This window comes from Panthera uncia, assembly GCF_023721935.1.
Source record: "Panthera uncia isolate 11264 chromosome E2 unlocalized genomic scaffold, Puncia_PCG_1.0 HiC_scaffold_19, whole genome shotgun sequence".
NCBI lineage: Eukaryota > Metazoa > Chordata > Mammalia > Carnivora > Felidae > Panthera > Panthera uncia.
The window spans coordinates 10081874-10106359 of record NW_026057588.1 but is presented as its reverse complement, the minus strand read 5'-3'; the positions used below and the strand labels follow the sequence as shown (position 1 = coordinate 10106359).

Genomic DNA, 24486 nt, shown 5'->3' with positions numbered 1-24486 from the left:
GGGGCGCTGAAACCGACTGAGACCCCCCAGGCGCCGCTGGCCTGGGATTTCTTACCGTTTTGTGTATGCTGTTCTCTTCGCACACCTACCCCTGGGGCCTTCTGGGTCTCACACTATCAGGTGCGGGTCTGTGTCTCAGTTTGTCTGCAAACCCGCGGCCCCGAGGAATCTGTGTGTGGCTCTATCCGTGTCGCGGGCCTGCCTGTCACGACGTGTCTTACGTGTACCTCTGCGAGTCAGCATCTGCCTGCGTGTTGACAAGCGTCCGCCTGGGTTTGCGCAGCGCGCCGGTCCCTTCTGCCCGCAGGCGTGTGGGGGGAAGGAGCTCGGTCTGCCTTCAGGAGCTGTGGGCCTCTGGGTGTCTCTGTTCCCCCAGGTCTCTTCCCTAGGCTCTGGGTCTGGTGTCAGTCGCTCAGATGTCCCGAGCGCACGGATCTCATTTCACGGAGGAGAAGCGGAGGTTCAGAAGGAAAGGCCCCAGGCCAACATCGTTCAGCCGGGCTAGAGCAGGTGGCCAGGCCTGCTCTCGGTTTTTTGTTTTGTTTTGTGTTTGTTTTGTTTTTTTGTCCTTTCCTTATTCGGGGTTTGCCTTTCTTGGTTCTTGCTTGCCCGGTCACTCATTCATTTGTTCGTTAGCATTCGTTCAGAGACCAAAGGCTGTCTGTTTACGTGTTGTGTGATGTCGCCCCCGGGTTCTCTGTGTTCATCTTTCGGTCTCTCAAAAAAAAATTTTTTTTTCTTTAACATTTATTTATTTTTGAGAGGCGGTGGGGAGGGGCAGAGAGAGAGAGAGGGAGACGCAGAATCCGAGACAGGCTCCAGGCTCTGAGCTGTCAGCGCAGAGCCCGACGCGGGCCTCGAACCCACGAACCGCGAGATCATGACCCGGGCCGAGGTCGGACTGCTCAACTGACTGAGTCACCCAGGCACCCCTATCTTTCTGTCTCTTAGTGTCATCTTTCTGTGGCACCCTGTCCCTAGCCCTGTCTCTGGACTTTGTCTCTTGGCTGTTTTGAAAATGTTACCCATCCTCGGGATGCCTTCCTCTTCTGTGGTCTGCCTTGTGCTTTCTCTCTCATTCTCTCCGTTGCTTTGACTCTGTCCCTGGCTCTCTGTGGGCTCTGGGTCTCTCCCTCCTTCTCTTGGGGACTGTGACTCCTTTCTGGGGTCGGCCTTCCCTTTCCCGCCTTTGGATCTCTGGCCTCCCTCCTCCTTCTCCCCGAGTTTCTGCCCCTACCTGCCACCTCGCAGGCCAGGCCCTCTATTTCTGTCGCTGTGCCCGCCCTGCCGCCACGGCTGTGTGTCACCCTCCCCCGCCCCCTGCCGTGCTGGCTCGCGTCAGCCGTCCCACCGGCCTCGCTGTCCTGGGCAGGCCGGGGAATTCCTCCTGGTTCCTGGAAAAAACAACTGGGGCCGAGAGAAAGGCCCTCAGTCTCCCCGGGCGCCTGCCCCCCTCCCTCGGGCCTGGGGGTCTCTCCCGGAGTCGGCCGGCCCGAGGCAGGAAGCCCTGCGGTTTCTGGCTTCTCCCAGGCGGCCTCCGGATCTGGCCCCCGCCCCCCGGCCAACAGCCCAAATATTATTCCGCAGGAGGAGTCGGTGGTGGCGGGAGGAGGCCCAGGCTGAAAGAGGCTTTCAGGGCGGCCAGGCCTGGGGCTTCCTGTCCCCAGGCTTGGGCCTCAGGCCGCCCCAGTAGGGACCTCAGGTGGCCGGAGGGGCGGGTGTTGTTGTAGGGTCCTGGGGGGGGAGGGTGGGGCCATCCGTCAGGGTGTCTGGTGGCCACCAGCTCGGGCTGGCGTGGGCAGGTGTGACCCCCACCCCAGGGACAGCCGGCTGATGTCCAGCGTGGAAAAGTACCACGGTCAGACGTGGGACGCATGGACAGACATGATGATGCCAGCGATTGGGGATGGAGGGGCAGCCGTGGGGACACAGAGAAGCCTGGGCTGGGACAGGTGAAACTGGACAGAGCCTATAGGCCTGAGGTGACATGGGTCAAGGGAGGGGCCCACGGCTGGGGAAAAAGAGGGCCAGGGCAGGGTCCCAGCTGCAGGCAGAGGTCCAATTGTATCAGGAGGCGTGTGAATAACCATGACGGAGGGAGTAATCCTGGCGATGGCTCCTAGGGGCTTATCACCGGTCAGGTATCGTGTGAGCACCTTACAGAATGGATTGGCCTCATCCTTCCCACCACCCCACCCCCATTTTATTCTTGTGGAAACGGAGGCCGGAGGAGGCGAAGCCACCTGCCCAAGGTCACACGGTTAGTGTAAGGGGGGGAGCTAGGCCTTGAACCCAGGCAGTCCGGCCCAGAGTCAGTGCCCTCCACCGCTGTGCTGTCCTAGAGCACAAGAGGGGTGACAGCAAGGTGGGGGGGGGGGGAAACTTGGGGTCCCGACCCGTCCCTCAGAGTCCCCCCACCACCGCCATTCCCTACCACAACATGCACCAGGAGGAGGGAAGCATGCCCAGAAGCAGCAGTCTGGGTGCATTGCAAGTGTGTGTGTGTGTGTGTGTGTGTGTGTGTGTGTGTGTAAAGTGTCCCATCTCTATCTTGGTGTGAACATGTCAGGGTCATTACGTGACAGGCTTATGTGTTCCTCATGACATGTCTCTCCGGTCAGCGTATCAGTGTGTTGTATGTGCCTGTCTGTCACTGTGTCGTCTCTGTCACTGCTTGTGTTTTGTCATTGTCCCTCCACGCCTAACAGTGTGCTTGCCCCTCCTCGTATCCCGATGTCCATTACTGTGTGCGTCTGTCACGGCGTCTGTTAACAGTGTGCCTCTGTGACTGGGTCCTATGGGTCTGTTTATGTCTCCGTCACTCTGGGTCTGCCTATATCTGTCCCTGTTTGTCACCATGTCTGTTCCCCTATGTGTCACCATCTACCCAGGTGTCGCCGCGTTACTCACCACCCAGGCCACAGGTGGGCGTGTCGGGCCCACTGGTGCCAGGGCTGGGGCCCAGCCCATCCCACCCTCGCCTGCTGTGGGCCAGGCTGGGTGCCTGTTTGCAATGCCCGGCCACAGGTAAACACCAAGATCCGGAACCCAAGGGCCACCTCCCTCACCTCTGCTCCCTGTCCCTCAGCCTGTCCCGGACCGGGCTGCGCCAGAGCCCCACGGGCGCTGTCCCCAAACTGGAGACTTGCCCTGACCCTCCCCTCACCCACGGTCACCAGCCTCCCAAGCCCCCAGCCTCGGCCCAGCCCTGTCTCTCTGTCTGTCTTCTCTCTCCGTCTGTCTCTCTCTGGCTTGTCCCTTTTTCTGTGGCTCTGCCTTTCTCTGGAATGACCTTTGTCTTCATTCTGCCACTGTCCCCTCTACTCCATCTTTCTCTGTTCTTTCTCGGTGAAGGTCGATTTCTCCCTTTTCCTGGTCTATCTCCGTTGGAGTCTGCCTTCTCTCCCTGCCCCTCGGCTCGCTGACTCTGTATCTCTCTCTGCCAGTCCTTCTGTTGCTCTTTCATACTTGAGAAGTTTTTCTCTCTCCTCCTGTCACTGTGTCCTTCTCAGCCCATGTCTCTCACTCTTGGCCACTCTCTCTGTGTGTCTCTGAGCCCCCAACCCCCACAGGAGCCAGCTTCTGTCATCCTGGGGCCCTTGGGAAAGTGCGTGGCCCCCAGCCTCCCGCCCCCAGCCCGCTGGTATATATATAAAGGTATATGTACATATTATTTATATCTGTACCCGGGGGCAGGCGGGGCAGACACTGGGGCCTTTGTGTAGCCACTGCCCGCTGCCTGCCCGCCCGCCACTCCTCTCCCTTCGTCCCTGCTACCCGCCCGCCTCCACTCCCCCCCCCCCCGCACAGAAAGGTTCCTGTGGGGCCTGCCAGCTTCCTCTGCCTGAGGTGTGAGTGGGCACGCCACGGGCGAGGCGGGCAGGGGGGCCCGGGGACTTTTCCAGCTGCAGGGAAGCTTTCCGGGTGGGGAAGGAATGGGACTTCTCAGCCGGCTGCTGTCTGTCTGTGTCTGTTGTCCCTGGGTGTCCCCCGGGTCCTTACCTGGCTTCTCCCTGGGAGTCTGTCCATCCATCTAATGTCATTCTGACTTTTTCTTTGCTGGTTTGGGGCGTATTCGCTCGTGCACACGCTGTTGTTGGGCACATGTACTAGGCCCTCTGTTGAGCCCCAGACACAGATAAATGAGATGCCGTCCATCCCAGCTGATTCTTTGCAATTACTGTCTTACGGCTGCTATCTCTTCATTCAGTGCTCTTTCCCTTCTAACCCAAAGTCCTTACCATGGCCGATGCTTCCCTGCTATCCCTGTGACCCCATTCTTTTTCTTTTTCTTGGTTAAGATCTTATTTTTTTAATTAAAAAAATTTTTCATGTTTTATTTATTTTTGAGAGCAAGAGAGACAGAGCACGAGTGGGGGAGGGGCAGAGCAAGATGGAGACACAGAATTGGAAACAGGCTCCAGGCTCTGAGCTGTCAGCACAGAGCCCGACACAGGGATCGAACTCACAGACCTCGAGATCATGACCTGAGCCCCAGCCGGATGCTTAACCAACTGAGCCACCCAGGCACCCCGTTAAGATCTTGTTTTTAAGTAATCTCTACACCCAACGTGGGGCTCGAACTTACAACCCTGAGATCAAGAGTCACATGCTCTACTGACTGAGCCAGTCACGCGCCCCACTCTGACCTCATTCTTCTACCTCTCCCCTTTGCCATGGCTGCCCTGGCCACCTGGCTGCTTCTGGAACAAACCAAGCAGACTCCTGCCTCAGGACCTTTGCATGTGCTATCCCCCCAGATTTCCCCCGGCTTGCTCCCTCGCTTCCTTCAATTTAGTATCATCTCCTCAGTGAGCCCTTCTCTACCTCCTCCTCTATGGCAGCAACCTCCATCACTCTCTATCCCCTTCCCCTGGTTTCTTTTTTCTTCTTAGGACTCACTGCTCCATGGCTGTCACATTTTATGGGTCTGTCTGTACCTCTTACATGAACGTCAGCTCCATGAGAGTAGGGGCTGCATTCTGTTCCCTGCTGTTCCCTATCCATCCTTTAAACTAGCCCTGTGCTAGGCAATGCTGGGTTCATAGTGGTGACCGAGATGGCTTTAACCCTGTCCTCATGGGGCCCACAGTCGATTTCCCAATGGCGATCCAGAATGTGCAGGGCCAGGATAGGGGAGTGCAGGGTCTGTGAGAGCCCAGAAATGGCACTCGACACAGCTTGGGGGCCAAGGAGGGCTTCCTGGAGGAGGTGGTAGCTGAGGAGAGACCTGAGGGATGAGTAGGAGTGAGCCAGGCCTTGTGGGGACCAACTGATTGAGACAGACCCAGCCTCGCTCGTCTTCACAGATCTCCGTTCTCTCCGTCTCGTAGAACTTCACTTGATCTTAGCCAGAAGGCCGAGAAGCGATCTGTCTTCACAGAACTTGAGTTTCAAGATGTCTTAACTCTCTAGTTTAAACCCGAACCTTTCCTTGATTTCACAGTCTCCCCTTTCTCCTGCTTTCAAATGCTCTCTCTCCCTCCTTCTAGGTCTCTATTCTTGGGGTCTCATCTGTGTATCTCAGGCTCTCTGCACCTATCTGGGCATTTCTCTCTTCTGAACGTCTGTCTGTCCCTCTGTTTTTACCTCGTTTCCTCCATCTCAAGAGGGTCTTTGAGCTCTCTTGTCCCCCTCTGGGTCTGTCCTCTTCCAGTGAGCTGGTTTTTCTATACCTTTCCACCTCTGTTGTCTCCCATCTTTCCCTGGGTCTGTCTGTGTCTCCTTTCTGGAAGTCTCTTCACCTACTCACGGATCCCCCCCAATACATCCAGAATCCCTCCGCTCTGGCCCCACCCTGGCACTGGGGGAAGGGGGACTGATTCAGCCCCCCCACACCCACACAGGTCAGGCCGTCTGCTCCGTTAATGGTTAACTCAACCTCTATCTAGAATACACACACCAGCCAGGCTGGGGGTGACTCCCCTGCCCACCCCCCTACCAGCTGTTCTTAAAGGACCAGGTGTCCTCCATAGCCCTTTAGCCCTCACTGGGGACCCTGGCGTCTGGAGGCCTCTTGCCCTGGGGATGGGGGAGGGGGAACTACCCAGTGCTTGGGTCTACAGAGCTGGGGCAGGGGAGGCCACAAGATTACCAGGGATGGGTGCCCAGGCCCGGAGCTCCATCCAGCGTCTCCCTTGCTCCAGGCTTATCGCCTGTATATTTAATCAGGGGTGGTTTTCCCAGCCCTGCCCAGGGCCCAGGCTGGCAGTACCGGGGGTGACAGAACACCTGAGACCTGATGGCTGGGGGAGGGGAGGGGACCCCTCAGCCCAAGAGCTGGCGGTTTAAGAGTTGAGCGTCCTCCAGATGCGGAGGACAAAGTCCCAGGGTCCTTAATGTTTGGGATTTGGGCCATGTGACTCTGCAAGATGTGTGCGTCCGACACGTGGATAACCAAGCAGATGGGTCCAGACTTTAAGGTCTTCCAGATTTCGGCGGTGAACACCCGTGTTCCTGAGATCCGGGGCAACCTGGGGTTTCAGGGCTGTAGGACAGTGCTGTGCGGTCAAAGGACACACTACAATCCCCCCCCCCAATCTTTCTGTCCATCCACTGGCCTTGGCGCCCCGCATTCCCCCTTCCTGCAGTCTCCACTTCAGGGTCGCAGAGACACCGCGGGGGTCTAGGCTTGGTTCTTGGGGCAGCCCCCTCCCCTTAACCCTTGCTTTGCCGCAGCCTGCTCAGGCCCCGCCCTTTAACGCCAGAGAGCAGGAAGTCCTGGTTAATGATCAGCCCTTCGGGACAGGTGCGGGACAAGGCCGCGCACATCAGAGGCTGCCGCGGGGGGTAGTGCCTTTCACCCTGCCAGTCACGGTGTCCTAGGATGGCCACCGTTGAGACTGGTCTCCCAAGATGGGTGCGAGCAACGCAGCTCAGGGCACCACCAGAGGTGGGATGCAGTCACCTTGTTTCCAGGGATCCTGTTAGTGTACCCCATGGAGGTAATTTTCCTCTTTCCTAGGGCAGTCCCTCTAAGCAATGTAACGTAATTCTCTGCCTGCTGAGCAAGAACTCACTGCCCATCCCTTCTAGGAAGCCTCCTAATGCCTCTCTCCTTTCCCCTCCCCTCGCGGGCACTAGTCCCCCACACCTTGGGTAGATACAGGGGCGGGACCAGAAGAGAAACCTAATTCCCGAGCATGGCTCTGGTTCCCATGCAAGGAGCTTCCCGTGCTCTCTAAGCCTCAGTTCTGTCATCTGGAAAACGGGCAGATGGCTAGAACGCTTGACCAGTGACCAGCACTTCTGAAAAGCGCCAAGGGGCCCGCCTGAGTGGAGGGCGCCACCTGGAGGCTACCACGCATCGTCCTTTCCCTGCAGGATCAGTTCGGTCCCAAAGGGGGCGCAGCGTCTCACACAACTAAGGGACCAAGAAGGAAAAAAAAAAAACCATCTTTCGGTTTATTGAAGGAGGAAAAGGGGGCGGGAGGGGGGGGCAATAAAATGCTTTTGCTTTGTTTATAAAGAGCGAGATTTCAGGAGGCCCCTTCTCGAGGAGGAGGGGGGCACCTCTCCCCCGACTATAAGCAGCAGCAAAGCCAAGCCAAGGAGGGGAGAGGGAAACTGGAGGGGCCAAGGGACCCCAAACACCCCCTTGGGCAGAAGCCACAAGCTTTCTCCCCCCACCCTCAATGCATCTACCCCAGGGAACCATCCGGGACGAGGAAGGGGTATGTACACAGGTGGGGGTAGCACTGGGTTGGGTCGGGGAGGGAATAATTTATCCGCAGCAGCGGTGGGTGGCAAGGGGGTAGGACGCAGTAGACTGGTGGCAGTGGTGGCCTAGGGGTCCCGTTCTTTCTTAACCTTGATGTCTCCAGCAAGGATAGTGGCGATCTCGCCCTGCATGAAGGCCCAGGGGACAGAGGAGCCCACCAGGGGACACTTGTCCCCACTGGGGCAGTACACCTCCCCGGCAGGGCCCTGTGCCTTGATGAACTCCCTTGAGCAGGGAAAGCAGAACTTGTGTCCGGGCACTGAGGGGCACTGGACGAAGTGGGTGTCTTCCAGCCGCTCCCGGCACAGGGTACAGCACAGGGGTGCCCCGGGGGTCGCCCCCGTGCCGCTACCACCTCCGCTGACCGCTTCTGCCCCAGCTGTGGGGCTGACTTCGGCTTCACCATTGCGGGCCACTAGACGATGCTGGGTCGGAGGCTGGGCTGCGGAGGAAGCTGCGGGGCTGGCACCCCCAGCGCGCACAGGGCCCCCACCCCCGCCAGGGTCCTTGGGGGAGTGGCCCAGGGCCTCGGCCACATTCTTCAGGGCGGCGATGGGTGAGGGCACACCAGGGGTGTCGGCGGAGAACGGGCCACCGGGTGCTACCCAGTGCCGCTGCTGCTGCTCCTCGGTGGTCATCTTCCCAGCCGCCTCACCCTCGGGCTCAGGGGATGCCTTGCGACGGCGTGGCGTGGGCGCCAGGTTCCGGGACGGGGCTCGCGGCGGTGGGCCACATAGAGCTGCAGGGGCTGCCTCTGGGTACTGCTGGGGCAGGGCCTCGGCGGGAGCTGGCTCTCGGAAGCTGCGGACACCGTCGGTCAGCAGCTCCCCCAGCTGGCGCCATTCCCCGGAGCCGTGCCTCCGTTCATACTCGAGGTACTTGAAGCCTGAGGAGGCTAGAGCCTTGCCTGGCTCCCGCAGAGCATCGTGAAACATCTGGCGCGCCACGGCCAGGACTCCCGCATACACGTTGCCAGAACCACAGGGGTATTCGGTAAAAAGCTTCAGCTCGAACTCGTAGCCGGGCGGGCGGGCAGTGGCATCAAAAGCGAACACCCGCCCCACCAGCCCGTGATCCTTCTTGAAGCGGACGTTGAAGGGGGCACAGGCTGACAGCGCCAGCAGCTGTTCCCGCACCGCTTTGGGGCGCCCGTGCCACTCCTCTGCCCGGCCACGCATGGCCTCGTTCAGTTCTGCCAGACAGTCCGCATTCCTCTGCTGCTTCTCCTTCTCGAAATCGGAGCCAAAAGCTGGACGGGCAGGACTCAAGCCGGGTGCCAGCGTCAGGCCTCGGCTTCCCAGGCCAGACACCGCAGCTGCCAGCAGCCCGGGGGGCACCAAGCTGGGCATAGAGCCAAGCAAGGCCCTTCGCGCCCCCTCCGCCACGGCCTCCTCGCGGCCCAGCCCATTAGCCAAGCGGGACCCCAGGGTGTACTCCAGGGCGGGCGAGGGTAGGGGGAGGCGGCCCGACGAGGTGGCCCTGTCATAGCGGTCCTGGCCAGAGATGCCGCCGCCTGTTCCTGACGGCTGGGGCTGGGCCTGCGGAGGCGGTAACTGAGGCCCCTGTGCAGCGGCCGCAGCCAGGTCCTTAGTGGTCGGGTGCTTGAGGGCGGGGGGCCCGGGAGAGCGGCCCTCGGGGAGCACGTGGCTGCGTTTGAGTTGGCGGGCAGCGTCGATGAGCAGCTCGATGCGATCCGCACCCTCGAAGTTCACGCAGCCGCGACACACAGCCTCGCTGAAGTCCCACACCATGGCCCACGGCATCTTGGGCAGGTCGCACAGGTAGCACCACTGGCGGCGGGACGCCTGCACCGACGCCATGACCCCCCGCGCGCGCGCCGCCGAGCCCCGGCGTTCCACCCGCCGCCGACGTACGATCCGCGCCGCCGACGTTTGATTCGTGTCCCCCGGACCGCGCGAGCCACAGTCAGGCCTCCGGCTCGGCCTCCCCGCCGATCCAGGCCCGGCCCCCCTTCCCCGCCCCCTGGGCCCTAAGCCTTTTTCCTCACTCCCGCCTCCTTGAAAAGCTTGTTAGAGGCACGTCGGCGCCCCCGCCCGGTCCGGGCTCCCGGCCGAGGCGCACAGCTCGGGCCCCGCGATGGGCCGCGGGCGCCGCCGCCTCGGGCTCCCGCCGCTCCCGCCGCCGACGCCGCCGCCGTTGCAACGGCCGTCGCCGCCTCCACCTCCTTCTGCCCCAGAGGCCGCTTCGCAGGGAAAGTTACATAACGCGCCGGCAAAGCCTTCTGGGAAACGTAGTCCCGCCGGGGCTGATTCTTAAAGGGGACAGCCGGCGGCAGAGGGAGTGGGCTCGCCGCCTCTCCGACGCGCAAACCCGACCACTCATCACGGCGGGGCAGGGAGTTCGGCGCGCTTCGCGGAGCTCCGGCACAGGGTTTGGGGGCGGAAAGGAGATATGAATGGCCAGAGCTGCCACGGATTCAGAAATGGTAGGAAGTGGACAGGGTTCCGCGCGCATAATTTCTGTTCCGACTTGCTGTGCAGCTTTAGGCAAAAGTCTTGCTCTTTCTGAGGCTCAGTTCCCCGCCCATCAGAGGTGGGCCAATGACTGGTTAGGAAGGCAGCATCTCCTGGGGCGGGGCGGAGGGGCTCTGATTGGACGGTTTCGGGGTAGGGGGACGGGAAGCTGGCAACTGGGGGAGGGAGGGTTCTGCATGGCAGTTCGTTTTCCTCCACTCTTGTATACCATTCTCGGAATGGGGCTGGCAACAGCGGGAGAAAGGGGAAGAACGAAGGCCTCTCGGTCAAGGCCTCTGCCTCAGTTGCCTCATCCATTAAAGAGAGTGGTCGAGCGCCCTCGAACTCTCTTCCAGTTCTGCCGGCGCGCTCTGGTCTACAAAGGGTTACACTGTATCTCTCCCTGCCAGCCCCATCAACCACTCACTACAATTCCCAAAATGCTCTGCAGCGAGGACAAACGACGCACTTCCGCTGAATGGGAGGTGGGGGGAGGCCTTCCCGATTCCCGCTGTCTTCCACCCCCGGCTCAATTTTGGGGTGGCTTTACGTTTTTTCGGAGCACTGGGTTGAGGAAATCCTCACCCTCTACTGCTCCCTAATTTGGGGGAAGGGACGGAGGCCAGAGATGGCGAGTAAGAGTCGTGGGGTTAGTTTCCGGGGAAACCACCTTTCTCCAGCCTTGAGCGCTCATTCCCTGATCGGCCCAACCGGGCTTTGGGGACTCCCCCCGCCCAGGTTTTTCTTCTCAACATCTGGAACGGTGGGAGTCAGACTGGAAGAGTAGGGAGGGGAGGAGAGGCAAGTCTTCGGGTTCTAACCCCCCATCACCCTCTTTCTGTCCGCTAAGCCTGGGTCCGTGATAAGCGCTCAAAAGTATTGACGTGACTTGCCCGAGTTGCATTCATTACTGGTTTTCAAACTAATCGGACTGTCTGCTTCCTCTCCCCCAGCCCGCTGCAATCACAGCCGCTGTGATTTTGTTATCCAAACATCAGCCTCAGCTTTGCAATTTCACTTACAACCTGTATTGTTTTCTTTATATGGACTCCCATGGGAGAAAAAGGCCATCTACTTTTGCCTCCTCCTGGGCAATACAGGCATACCTCGGAAATACTGCATTCTCCCTCCAGACTACCACGATACAACAAATCTTGGCAATAAAGCAAATAGCACAATAGAGCAAGTCAAACAAACTTTCCGGTTTTTCCTGTGCATCTAAAAGTTAAGTTTAGGCTGTAACGTATTAAGTGTGCAACAGCATTATGTCCAAAGAAACAAGGTACATACCTTAATTTAAAAATACATTTATTGCTGGGGCGTCTAGGTGGCTCCGTCGGTTAAGTGTCCCACTTCCACTCAGGTCACGATCTCACAGTTGGTGAGCTCGAGCCAGCTTAGAGCCTGCTTCGGATTCTTTCTCTCCATCTCTGCCCCTCCCCTGCTCACGCTCTAACTCTCTCAAAAATAAACATTAAAAAAAAAAAAAAAAACTTCTAAAAAATACTTTATTGCCAAAAAAGATGGTCACCATCGTCTGAGCTTTCAGATTTTGTCCCTGATGACACAGCACCGTAACAAATGTAATAATAATGAGAAAATTTGAAATAGTCAAAGAATTACCCAAATGTGACACAGATACAAGTGAGCGGCTGTTGGGAAAGGGATACTGATACACTTGCTTGTGGCGGGGTTGCCACAAACCTTCAGCTTCTAAAAAAATGCAGTATCTGGGGCGCCCCGGGGGGGGGGCTCAGTTAAGTGTCCCACTTGATTTCAGCTCAGGTCATGACCTCATGGTTGGTGAGTCTGAGCCCTGCATCAGGCTTTTCGTGGACTGTGCGGAGCCTGCTTGGGATTTTCTATCTGCTCCTCCCTGCTTGTGTTCTCTCTCCTTTTCTCTCTCTCAAAACGAATAAACAAAAAAAAAAAAAAAAAAATGCAGTATCTGCGAAGCGCAATAAAACGAGGTATGTCTGTATTATGGGCACAGTCCTACTTTTTTTTTATGTACTAGCTACATTTTAATCAAGTAAGTTAACACTATGTATGGAACCACTAAAGAGGCCATTCAGGGATCACCTAAAATTGCGTTTAAGCCATTCTTCAGTAAACACTCCTGAGGGGGGGTCAAGAGTTCTGGCCAGAGTTCGGCTTCAGGTGGGCTGAATTGGGATTGTCCCCTGGCAAGTTTAGGGCAAGTCCCTACACTTCTCAGGACAGAGACGCTGTAGAAGTTGCTCTTCATTGGATAGCTCCAAGTTGAAATGAAAACACGCATATAAACGTTTAGCATGGTGCCTGGCCCAGAAAAGGAACAGCATACATAAAATGGAAACCGTTTTTTAAGCTGCTCATTAATTCAAAGATGCAACCCTCTTCTGTGTCGGGCAAGGCTGAGGACACAGCAGTGACTGAGATACGTTCAGGCCTTGCCCTGACAAGGCTCATCCTGGTGATGGAGGCAGACATTCAACTTAAATTTACTCAAATGATTATTTAACTGCATTCTCCCCACCTCCCTACCCCCCCCCCCCCGACTGCTAGGGGAGAGGGAGTGCCAGAAAAGACTTTCCTGAGGCAGCGATATTTGAGCTGAGACCTGAAGGATGAACATAGAATGTAGATGTAGACGCCTACATTGTTATGCCCATTTTACAGACGAGGAAAAGGGAGACCCACACAGCTAGCCAGGGCAGCACCAGGGACGGAGCCAGATGTGGCTGATTTCAGGGTGGTGGTTATTGGCTACTTTGCTTTCCAGCAGGTTTGGGAGTAAAAAAGAAAACCAGCTCTTGCCTTCATGAAAAGGGGGTGGGGGTGTGTGTGTGGGGGAAGCTTTAAACAGATAAAGGCATGTATTCATTTAGAGAACAGAGGACACTAGAAGATAATCTGAGCAGACCCATCTTAGCCTGGAGGAGGAAATCCAGAAAGCTCTCCTGAAGGAGAGGACACTTAGGCTGGTATGGGAAGGATGAATAAGTTGGAATAAGATTTGAACACAGGATCTGATGGCTTTAAGGAAGGAAGGAAGGGAAGAAAGAAAAGAGGAAGAAAAGAAAAAGAAAGAAAGAAAAAGAAAGAAAGAAAGAAAAAGAAAAATAGAAAGAAAGAAAAAAAGAAAGAAAGAAAAAGAAAAATAAAAAGAAAGAAAGAAAAAAAGAAAGAAAGAAAAAGAAAGAAAGAAAAAGAAAGAAAGAAAGAAAGAAAAAGAAAAATAAAAAGAAAGAAAGAAAGAAAAAGAAAGAAAGAAAAAAGCTGGAAAATCACCAGCCTCCCAACTTCAAAGGGATGCCACTGGTCCATGGAGGCAGGGTCGGGGGAGGGAGGGTGGTGAGGGGGACAGGTGTAGGTGCTGAAACCCCAGGCCTGTCTCAGAGCCCGAAGTAATTGTATTAAAAATAAGTTTATTCATATCTTGTCACCACTGGGGAGAAATGAGGGGGTTGAGCTCTGGAAGTCAGAGACGGCAATGGGAGGCAGAGGGCCCAACCTGTATCTCCCCAGTGAGAACTCTGCCCCCCTCTCCCTAGGGTACAGACTGCTATATCCTTTGTCATCCATATTCTGATTTGTCTTGCGACTCCCACCCCCTCCAAAGTCTGGATTGGGGAGGTGAGGAGGCCCCTACGGGTCAATTCTCTTCAAGTCAAGACCAGGAGCTGTTAGGGAAGGGGGGCGCATGTGCAGACCCGAGAGGTTCTCTCCGCAACCCACAAAGGGCAATAATAAATAACGTAAAATTGATGGCTTAGAAGTTAGGGTTCAGGGAAGCAGCCAGGCAGACAGCGCTGTACTGGAGAAGGGGGTGGGGGACCCATCAACAAGCCCCCCTGAGAATCAGGCACTAACTAGTATAGGGAGTGGGGTGCTCGCGCCCCCCCCGCAGCAGGGAGCCAGGGTGCAGCCGAGATGGGGAAGGTGCGTCGCCCTCCTCCACTGGGCTAAGCTGGGGGTGGGGGTGGGGAGGAGGTACAGGCAGAAGGAGCTCGAACCCAACAGCAGATTTCAGGGAGATTTCCAACGCCCCCGCCTCTTCCGTGTAGGGAAACCTTTCCTCCTCTTGTGTGGGGGTGAGTCGTGGGGAGGAAGGGGAGCCGGGGGAGGCCGGGGGGCCCCCGCCTCCTCGCTCCTAGGGGCGATGATCACCCCCCTGGCTGCTACCACCGCTCCGTCCACCACAGCAGCCACCACGGACACGGGCTCTGGGGTGATCTCCGCTTTCGGGGTGGGCGGGGGCAAGAGGGGCCTGGGAGGTGGGGGCGGGGGCGGGGGTGGGGGCAGAGGCGGGGGCAGCCTGTCGACGGCGGTTCCGGGCAGAAGGGGCAGTAGGGCGCTGAGGGCCTCGCTCAGTTTGGCCAGTCCCTGCTGAAGGGTGCCAGCCAGCTCCCGGATGGCGTTGGCCGTCTCCTGCTGGGCCCGCAGGAAGTCCAGGGAGGGGTCCGGGGCCGAGGGCGTGGGTGGTGGCAGTGGAGGAGGTGGTGGGCTGGGGGACGAGGGTGCCACGTGGACCTGCTGAGGCGGCTGGGGTGGTGGCGGTGGAGGGGCCGGGGGCGGAGGAGACAAGGCCGGGCGGGGCAGCAGAAGGGTCTGCGGGGCCGGGGGGGGGGGGGACTCACGCTCCTTGGGTGGCGGGCAGCCCCCTTCCTGGGGGCTGCACGAGGGCCGGGCCCACTGCTCGGGGCTGCTGGAGCCCCCCCTTGCTGTGGGCTGGTGTATCTGTGGAGAGAGAGATGTAGGTAAGGTGACGTGACCCCCCTCCCCCCACCATGTGTCTCGATTTCCCCTTTCCACCTCCCACCCGCCCTGGCTCCAGAGCCAGCTTTTCAAAACCCAAGTCAGATCGTGCCTTGGAGGAGGACACAGGGGAGAAAAACAATATAGCGAATGACCCCCTGGTGGCTGATGCCAGCCTTGGTGGAAACAGGGTCCTGGAGGGTCCCCTGCTGGAGCCAGGCAGAACCAACATTCTAGAAGGCTCCTCCAACTATCTGGACGCTCCCCCCACCACACGCCTCCGCGGGCTCTCTCTGGCCGGGTGGTGGGATTTCTCCCTCAGCTGTGGTCTGTACCAGTTCAACCCTCAACCCCAAGCCTGTTGGGTTTCCGCACGTGGCCTCCTGTCACCTGAGACTTCATTCACGCTCCTGAACTTGGACAGAGTCTGCATACAGAGGCTTTCAGATTTCCGGGCCCTGCCTGAAACCACTGCTCCATTTGTGTACCGGCCGCACAGCCCCTGGATGGTCTAGTATTGCCTCACACTCTCCTGCCTGGAGCTGAGCTCCTGACCCTCTCACATCCCGCTCCCGGGTCCGCCGCCCCCCATCGCTGCTGATGACAGCCCCATCCTTCCAGCCGCTGGGGGGGGGGGGGCACAACTTTCACTCTGTTTCTCGCCCCAGACACTGTCCATGTACAATGGTCACTGGCTCTGCCTTCAAACTATTTCAACGTCCCGCTTCCATCCACCTCCACGAGCCCCTCCCAGTCCAACCACCCGCATTTCCCGCTTGGGACTTTTGCAACTGCTTCCTCCTCGACTGGGTCGCCGGCCTCCTCCAAAGTCTCAGAGGTCCAAACAATATACGTGTCGGTTACGCTACCCACAGAGGACCACATATCCGAGGATCCGTGTATAGGAAATGTCCAAACAGGCAAAGCTACCAGGGACGGAAAGTAGATTAGTGGTTGCCTGGGGCTGGGCGGAGCTGGGGGGGGCCAGGTCGGGGTGATGGCTGAGAGATGCGGGGTTTCTTTTTCGGGTGACGAAAATGTTCTAAGATTGACAGCGGCGATGGTTGCCCAACTCCACGAGGATGCTAACAGCTACCGCACTGTCCTCTTTAAAGGGGTGGCGGTACGGTATGGGAATTGTATCTCAATAAAGGTGTTTAACAAATACAAGTCAGATGTTGTCTTCCCCCCCCCCCCCCCCCAAAAGCTTCCTGGGGCTCTCACGTCTCAGACTAAAAGCAAAGTCCCTGAGGCTCTCAAGGCTCCGCACAATTTGCTCCAGTGCCTCCCTGACCTCAGCTCTACCCCTTCCCTTCTCTCTCTCACTCACTAGGCTCCAGCCACACTGGCCTTCCTGTTGGTCCACACACACAATACGCCTGCTCCTGCCTCGGGGCCTTTGCATGTGCTGTTCCTTGGCCTGGAAAGATCTTTCCCCAGACACCTGCCTGGCTCCCTCTCTCTCAGCTCCTCTGCTCAAATGCGGCCTCCTTGGGAAGATCTTCCTTGACCTTCTGTCGACAGCATTTCCCATCTCTGTCCTCTTCTCTCTCCTAACCCTACCTGATTTCTTTTGTTAGCACTTATCTCCACCTGGCATGGGGTCGCTCTGTTTGTTGTCTGTCTCCTCCTCCTGATGTCAGCTCCATCAGGCAGGGCTTTGTTTTGTTCGCTGCTGTTTACCCAGCGCCTAGAACAATGTCCAGCACAAAATGTTTTCTTTAATGAAAAAAGAACTGTGGCTTCCAAGGAGTCAGCACGGATGGGGGCCCCAGGCCCCGGGTCCTTGCTGCAACCCTCCCACAGCTCCCCAGCACCCACAGGGGACAGTCCAGCCCCTAAGGCTACAAAGCCCTAGCCCTTACCCCTTTCGGTCCCTCTTCCTTGCCTCAGGGAGAGTGTACGTGAGGTTCCCTCTATTAAGAGTATCCCCCTTGCATGGCCTCTTGGCCAGTTCAGATAGTCCTTCCTCAGAAGAGCCTGCTTCCTGCTCCTAGGCCAGATCTGATCTCCCTGCTCTCCTGTTGCAGAAACAGCCAATCCCCTCCAGCCTTCAATGCTGGGGGTCCAGCCTCCCTGGACCAGGCAGGCAGAGGAGGTGGGGGAGGCACGGAGAGAGATGATAACCGGAGCTAACACTTGTTGGACACTTTCCTGGCCAGGCCCTGGGCGAAGCGGCTATGCTTTCCTCCTACGTTATTCCAGTGAGTCCCCTCAGCCATTCTCCTGGGGGCGGGGGTGGAGGGGAAGGGGTACGTGCCGCCATTATCATCCCATTTTACAGATGCAGAGACCTGAGGCCCAGAGAGACATCACAGTGCTGGTGAATGCGAGAAGAGGCATTTGAGGGCTCAAGAGTGGTAAGTCTCCCTTACCACTCCAGATTGTTGCCACTCTGGAATACTGTTCTTCTAGCCTACTGAACAATAGAATAGAAAATGGCCCACACTTCGTGCCCACAGGGGTCACGGAAGGGCCGCTGCCACATTTAAAATCATTTATTTGCAACCTTTCGGCCTCCATTTCCCCACCTGTAAAATAGGTGTGTGTGTGTGTGTGTGTGTGCACGCGCGCGTGTGTAAGCAGGCAAAGGACCAAGTGACCGAATAACAGAACCTCTCCCTGAGGGCCGTCACAGGGATTAACTGAATCACCCCAGGCACAGTGCATCTTCAATGCTGTTACTGTTTGTTTTTTTTGTTTTCAAATATTAGGTCAGAGATAAATTATCCTGAGCTCTCCTCTAGTGTCAACACAGACACCTCAGGCCGCCCCAGGCCCCATTCCAGTCTTTCAATCAAAGCCTGTTCCTCTTTTATGAATTTTACGCAGTGGGTAAATTTGCGTGAGGTTCTAATCAAGGATGCTTTAAGCACATTCCTGCCTCCGGGCCTTTGCATATACTGCTTCCTCTGGCTCAAGTGCTGTTCTATGAGATTATCGACTTGCCTCAATTTCTCTATTCAGGTCTCTGCTCAAATTCCACCTTCTCAGAGAAGCCCTCCTTGACTACACTATCTAGAGCAACCCCCTTCCATCACTTACTGTCCTCTTTCGTGGGTTTAATGTTTATTTATTTTTGAGGGAGAGAGTGCTAGCGGGGGAGGGGCTAGGGGAATGAGGGAGACACAGACTTGCAAGTAGGCTTTTGCACTGTCAGCAGGGAGGCCAGCCTGGGGCTCCAACCTGCCAACCGTGAGATCACGACCTGAACGGAAATCAAGATTTGGACGCTTCACCGGACCGAGCCACCCAGGCACCCCAACTCCCTATCCTTTTAACATGCTTTATTTTTCTTCTTAGTTCTTATCACCTCCTGGTATGTGATCTGTTTTGGGGTTGTCTGTTCGTGTCTTTCTCCAATAACTGGAATGCTGGCTCCGTAAGAAAAGGGAAGGTGGCTTTTTCTCCACAGTCTTCCCAGCATCTGCCACAGCGCCTCCCTCAGAATAGGCGCTCGATAAATATTTGTTGAATTAATGCAGGAATAACACAGTTGTACGACTCTCGAAAAAATGTTTGCCGTCTCTGCCCTGGTTCAGTGTGGCCGTTTCACAGACAGAAACAATGAGGTTTGAGATTCCTGTGGAGAACAGGGGTCCCACGTGATCGTGTCTCTCTCTCCTGCTTAAGACACTTTCACGCCTCCCAAATGCCCTGAAGATAAAGTCCCAAGTTCTGACCTTCACTTACAAACTGCGTGTGATCTAATTCTGGCATGCCCATTAACTCTCAGTCAATATTAATTGTTGTTGTGATTGCCAGACAATCTAGCCCAGTGGTTAAGTTAAGTGCATACATTGTGAGTTGGACACAACCTGCATTTGAGTCCCAATTCTACTCCTTACTTTCTGGGTGACCTTGAGTGGATGAATGAAACTCTCTGAACCACATGATCCTGAACTTGTTTGATCATATCCACCTCCGTCCCTTTCTGAAAACACCCTTCAGTGACTCCGTATGGCATTCTGGATAAAATTCTTCACTGTCTGGCCTCTGCTGACCTCTCTGACCTCATCTCAAAACATTTCTTCAATCTTTCTACTTTCCCCTTCCTCTAACTTGGAAACTTCTCAGTTCCTAAACTGGCTAAGCTTTCTTGTCTCAAAGCCACTCTACATGCTGTTTCTTCTACCGGCAACACTTCCTCAGCTCTTCATTCTCACTCTGCTGTTCTGATGTCTCCTCCTCCAGGAAGCCTTCCTTGACCTCCAGCCTGGGTTAGGTGCCCCCTCGGGACTCCCAAACTCAGGCCCAGGAGGGCAGGGCTGGAGATGTCTCCCTCACCGCAGTGTCCCCAACACTGCCCAGTACAGGGGAGGTGCTGGGGAAATAGCTGTAGAAGAAATAAGAAGCCAGAGTCAAGGCCAAGTGGAATGTCTTTGTACTCTGCTCTCCACACTTCCCCTATTCATGGCATGACCTTGGGAAAGTTACCAAACCTCTCCAAGGCTTTGATACATAAAATGGCAAAATAGTTCATACCTCACAGCATTGGTAATCCTATCAATAGCGAACGAGGAAGGTTCAGGAAGCGCTGTACTCAGCAATTTACGCATATTAACTGGTTCAATCTTCACGGCATGCTTTTGAGGTGGGGGCTTTTTTTTTTTTTTTTTAATCCCCATTTTACAGATGTGGAAACTGACCTGCGATAACGTACCCAGAATGACACAGCTGAGTGACAAAGTCACGACTGGAGCCCGGTCAGCCTCCATTGGTCACTACCCTACGTTACGTTTAATGAAATCCTGCCTGTGCTGATAATCCCAGGTGTGGACTCTGGAGCCAGGCGTTCTAGGTTCCGTTCATGACGCTGACAGTCATGGGCTGTGGGACTTTGGGCAAGCCACGTAAAGAGCTGGGGGACCGTGCCGAGCAAACAGCTGAGTTCGCGACTGTCTTGCTCTGGCTACGGTGACACCGAAGGAACTCACCTGCCCGTCGGTCTTCCCTGCGGTCCTCCGACAAGACGTAGCGTTGGGTGCCCGCACTTGCGGCTGACGGCTGTGAGGAAGCGGCCACCGAGGGATGCTCGGCTCCCGCACCGGCTCCCGGTGCCGCCACTCCCGGCCCCAGGATGGCAAAAATGGTCTCCTCCTCCGCGGAGAAGGCGTCCTCGGCGGCAGGCCCGGCGCCCTGCGTGGAGTGCGGCACGCGGGCCAGCTTCTCCTTGGTGCGGCGCTTGAAGTCATTCCAGCGCTTCTGCACCTCTTGGCCAGTGCGCTTCCAGCTGGTGATGCCGTTGATCTTGGCGGCGATGCCGTCCCACACACGCCGCCGCTCGGCCACGCTCACCCGACGGCTCTGCGCGCCGTAGAGCTGTGGGTAGTGGGCGCGCACCTCACGGATCAGGATCTGGTTCTCCTCAAACGAAAAGCGCGGCTTGCGCAGCCGGGTGGTCTCTTCCGCTTCGCCCGCCGCCGCCGAGGCCATGGCGCCCCCCGACGCCGCCGTCCGGCCGCCTGGCGCATGGGGGGGCGCCGGCGCTGCGGGCACAGGGCGCACGGCGCTGGCGGGGGCTCGGCGTCCGCGCGCCGCCAGCCCCACCCCGGCCGCCCAGACACCGCCTCCAATGCCCCCGGGGCCAGGGGTTGGGGCGGAGAGTGGCCGGGGGCGACGGGCCACGGGGGACATTCGGAGCGCCTAATAATAGCTGACACCCGCCGAGCGCTCCTCTTGTGCCTCGCGCGGCGCAAAGTGCCACGCCGAGGAGTTGATGGAAATTGGGGGAGGGTCTGGAGGGGTGGAGAGAAATGAGGAAAGGCGAAAGAAGAGGGGGTGTCTGCAGGAGTTAGAGGAGAATGGGGGCATGGGAGAAAGCGAAATGGAGGGAGAATGGGGGTGTCTCGGGGTCGAAGAAGCATGGGGTTAAGGAGATGCTGAAGGAGAGACGCAGCAAGAAGGGGGGATCTGGAGCAGAGGAGCGCTCTGGGGGCTCCGGGGCAATAGGACGTCTGTAAGAACGGTACGAGATGGGGTCCTCAGAAGGGATGTCCAGGTAGAATGGGGAGTTGGGGGCTCCTGGGACAGTGGAGAAACTGGGACTATCAAATACTAGGGATTAGGGTCTGCGGGGATTGTGGGGGCTCTGGGGATTGCCAGGAATTAAGAGGATCTCTGGGGGTAAAGGGGTCCGGGAGTAAGAGGGGACAACGGAGGCGATGGGGGACTCCATGAAGAGTGAGGGTCGTGGAGGGTGGGGACCGAGTCGGGCCGCGGGTCACTCACCGGCGCCGCCGCAGCCCCCGCCTGCCCGTCGGTCAAGGCTCGGGCTTCTGCGGCCTCTTCCCTCCCCCCTCCTCTCTCGTCCCCCTCTGGGCCCCGCCCCCGTCCGCCCCAAGAGCCACGGCGCAGGCGCACCTAGCGCCAGTCAGCCCCCAACGCCCTTACCGCTAGAGTTTCACGCCCCTCCCACGGCGCAAGCGCAGAATTGCCTTCCACCGCCCTCCTCGCGTGGGGGCTTAGCTGCGCAGGCGCAACATTAGCGCTGCGTTCGTTCCCCTAGCTTCTTGAGGCCACAAGAGCATTCGCGCGGAACTCTGTCCACGCATGCGTGCCCCTCGCTCCTAGTTAGCTTTGGTATCCCGGGGCTGCGTCCCTGCGCAGGCGTAGCAATCCTTGGAGGAAGTGGGAGAAATGATGGAGAGAGAGAGCGCTGAGAACAAGCTGCGTCCTCGCTTTTCGGCCAGTCTTCCAGCCGAACCCAGCCCTCTTACTGTGCTGGGGTCCCCTTCGCTAGGAGAAAGGGGAGGGAGACGGCGCTAAAGGGAGGCGCTGCGTTTCCATGACAACGGTGTGGGCGGGGCGGGGGCGTAAGAAAACCGGATTGCCGCCCACTCGTACCTGCCCCGGCGCGGGGCTGCCCTGGATCTGCCAGCCAACTCGTACCCACGGGGGCGGGGCACCCTGGGGATATTCCACCCCAGGCGGTGCAGTAACCATGGCAACCCGTCAACCTTCCAACGGTGCCTGGGGGCCCCTGTCCACACAGTGACGTCATGGCGCGGGGAGCGAGAATTTAGAGGGAGAGTTCGGCGTGTAGGGAGGGTGATCCTGGCGCAGGTACGGCTTTAAGCAGATGCGCGGAGGCAGCAATTAATCTAGAACACGGGTTGGCTGAGCTGGAAGAAAGGGTGATGGAGTTAAGTCGGGCTGAGAAATTTGATTTGCATCTTTGCAGGAGTCCTCAAGGTCATTCAACAGACAGCGTTTCGTTCATCTATTCAACAAATAGTTATTGAGCACCTACGCGGTTCCAAGTGCAGCGAATACAAAAGACAAAAAAATCTGAGCACCAGGGTGGCTCAGTCGGTTAAGCAGGTCATGCATGATCTCATGGTTCGTGGGCTGGAGCCCCGCGTCCGGGTCTGTGCTGACAGCTCAGAGCCTGGAGCCTGCTTCAGATTCTGTGTCTGCCTCTCTCTCTGCCCCTCCCCCGCTCGCTCTCTGTCTCACAAAAAAATAAATAAACGTAAAAAAAAAAAATAAGTAAACGCTAAAATCACATTTTAGTTGGGAGACACAGTATGCAAATATGATACATACGTGAAGAGGTGATGAACATTATGGGGAAAACACAGACCTCGGAACAGGGTTGGGGAGTATGGTGCCTGGATGTGTCTGTGACTTTAAAATAAGTTGGCAAGGGAGACCTACCTGAGAAGGGGACATTTGAGTAGACACGCGAAGGAGGTGAGGAAGCGGGTGCAGCCAGAAGTAAGGCTGTGCCCTGCGGTGTTCAGGAACGTGCAGGCTTTACCGAGCCCTGTAAGGGACTTCCTTCGGCCTTTACCCAAGTGAGAGTCACAGAAGGGCCCCGAGCAGAGGAAGGCCATGGTCTGGCTCTGGTTTTAATAGGCTTCCTCCGCGGCGGGGAGGAATGGAGTTTAGAAGCAAGAGTGGAAGCTGGGGGCCCAGGGAATTGAGGAGACAGGTGGCTCAGGAGGGAGGGGGGGGGGGTTCCCGCCAGGGGGGTAGGCGGGGGGGGGGGGGGCAGTAGAACTGGGTACAGGAAGCGAGAGAAAGAGGGGAGTTGAGGGTGACTCCATCGTCTTTGGTCTGAGCAACGGGAAGTCTGGAGCTACCAGAAAGGAAGATGGGCAGGGATTCAAGTGGATCAAGAGTTCAAGTTTCCCCAAACTTGAGGTGGCCTTTACCCAACCGAGTACAGATGTGGGGTAGGCAGTTGGATGTTTGAGACTGGACGTCAGGGGAGCGGTTGGGTCATGAGATATAAATTTAGACGTTGTCAGTGACTACATGAATCTAAATCCCCAAGAATGGGAGAGGTTAGAGAGGGAACAGCTGTAGATAGAAGTCTCCGGCCTGAGATGGGGGCACTCCAGTGGTAGAGGGCTGACACCAGCAAAGGAGGTTGAAGAATGAGTAAAATGAGAGGAGACCCAGGGCTGTCTGCTGTCCGGGAGGCCAAGCGAAGGGCGTCAATCAAAGACAAAGGAAGGAATCAATGCCAAATGCTGCCTAGAGCCCAAGGCCCATAAGCCTGAGAGCTGACCATTGGGACCAGCAATCTGGAAGTCATTAGTAATCTCGAAGAGGGCAACTTTGGTGATGCGGTGGGGGCAGTGGTCTGATTGGATGGGTTCAAGAGAGGGTTTGCTTATGTGTTTGTTGAGAGGGTTTGGGGAGAACCAGTGTAGATGATCCTTTCTAGCACAGCAAAGGGGTATATCTGGAAGGGGGCATGGGATCTCCAGAGGTTTATTTAAGATGGGAGTTGTAAAAGTATGGTGTGTCCCGATTCAGGATGAATCACAAGAGGGGAGATTAATGGTGCAGAGGAGAGAGGGGAGAGTGCTGGAGCCTTGACTAGGCAGGGCGGGCGCAAGTAGAGAGTGGTCCAAGGGGCGCGAGCTGGTCATCTACAGAAAACAGTGGGAGGGGGAGGGCACAGAGGCAGGCAGGAGGCAGGATGTGATGTCAGGGCCATGTGAATTTTCTCTTCTGTTCCTTCGGTTGTCTCAGGAGAGTAGGAAGCAGGGTCTGAGGTGAGAGGGAGGCTCCGAGGTGAGGGACAACAAAGGAGAAAGGCATTGAAATAGTGAGTGAGTGGCCGGGGAAATGTAGACAGATAGACCCAACCTTTGGAGGTTCTCGGCTATGAGGTTGAAGTGAGACGGATTTTTCTCGGGTTGCACTTGTCTGAGTGGGTGCAGGTGCACAGTGAGTAACACAAGTTGACTTTCGCCAGGGCTGGGTTTATATGAGGTCCCGCCATGGGCCGCATGAGGTCCAGAGCTCAGGGCCAGCCCACACCAGGCCTGGTGGGCAGCATTAAGGAACTTCAGTGCAGGTTCTGAGCAAGAAAGGACAGGGTCTGATTTGTGCTTTAGAGAGACACCCCTCTCCCCCGCTCTTATGGGAAGGAGGAAGACTATTGCCCAGACTTAAAAGAGAAATCTGGGGCAGGGGCAGGAGGGAGCTAGGAAGAGAGGTGGAGGAGACTAGGCAGGGGACCTCCTAGTCACCTCCTAGGAGACTAGGAGGAGACTAGAAGGGTAGAAATGAATTGGGAGATATTTGAGAGGC

At 56.9% G+C, this 24486-nt stretch overlaps 2 protein-coding genes across 2 annotated transcripts; both read right to left on the bottom strand.

Annotated features, from left to right (window-relative positions):
• Nucleotides 1–7382: 7382 nt before the first annotated feature.
• IRF2BP1 (interferon regulatory factor 2 binding protein 1) lies at nucleotides 7383–10015 on the bottom strand. The gene has a single exon (XM_049621179.1). It carries the CDS (start codon nucleotides 9538–9540, stop codon nucleotides 7786–7788), a length of 1755 nt encoding a protein of 584 aa, XP_049477136.1. The 5' UTR covers nucleotides 9541–10015; the 3' UTR covers nucleotides 7383–7785.
• A 3569-nt stretch (nucleotides 10016–13584) lies between these two features.
• On the bottom strand, nucleotides 13585–21238 carry MYPOP (Myb related transcription factor, partner of profilin). The gene is given in 3 exon segments (XM_049621187.1): nucleotides 13585–14895; nucleotides 14897–14916; nucleotides 19872–21238. Coding segments are annotated over 3 exon segments (1410 nt in total). The 5' UTR covers nucleotides 20572–21238; the 3' UTR covers nucleotides 13585–14205.
• Between the last annotated feature and the right edge of the window lie 3248 nt (nucleotides 21239–24486).

Coding starts and splice junctions, on each gene's coding strand:
- IRF2BP1 (XM_049621179.1), bottom strand. CDS start 9,540: ATGGCGTCGGTGCAGGCGTCCCGCCGCCAGTGGTGCTACCTGTGCGAC.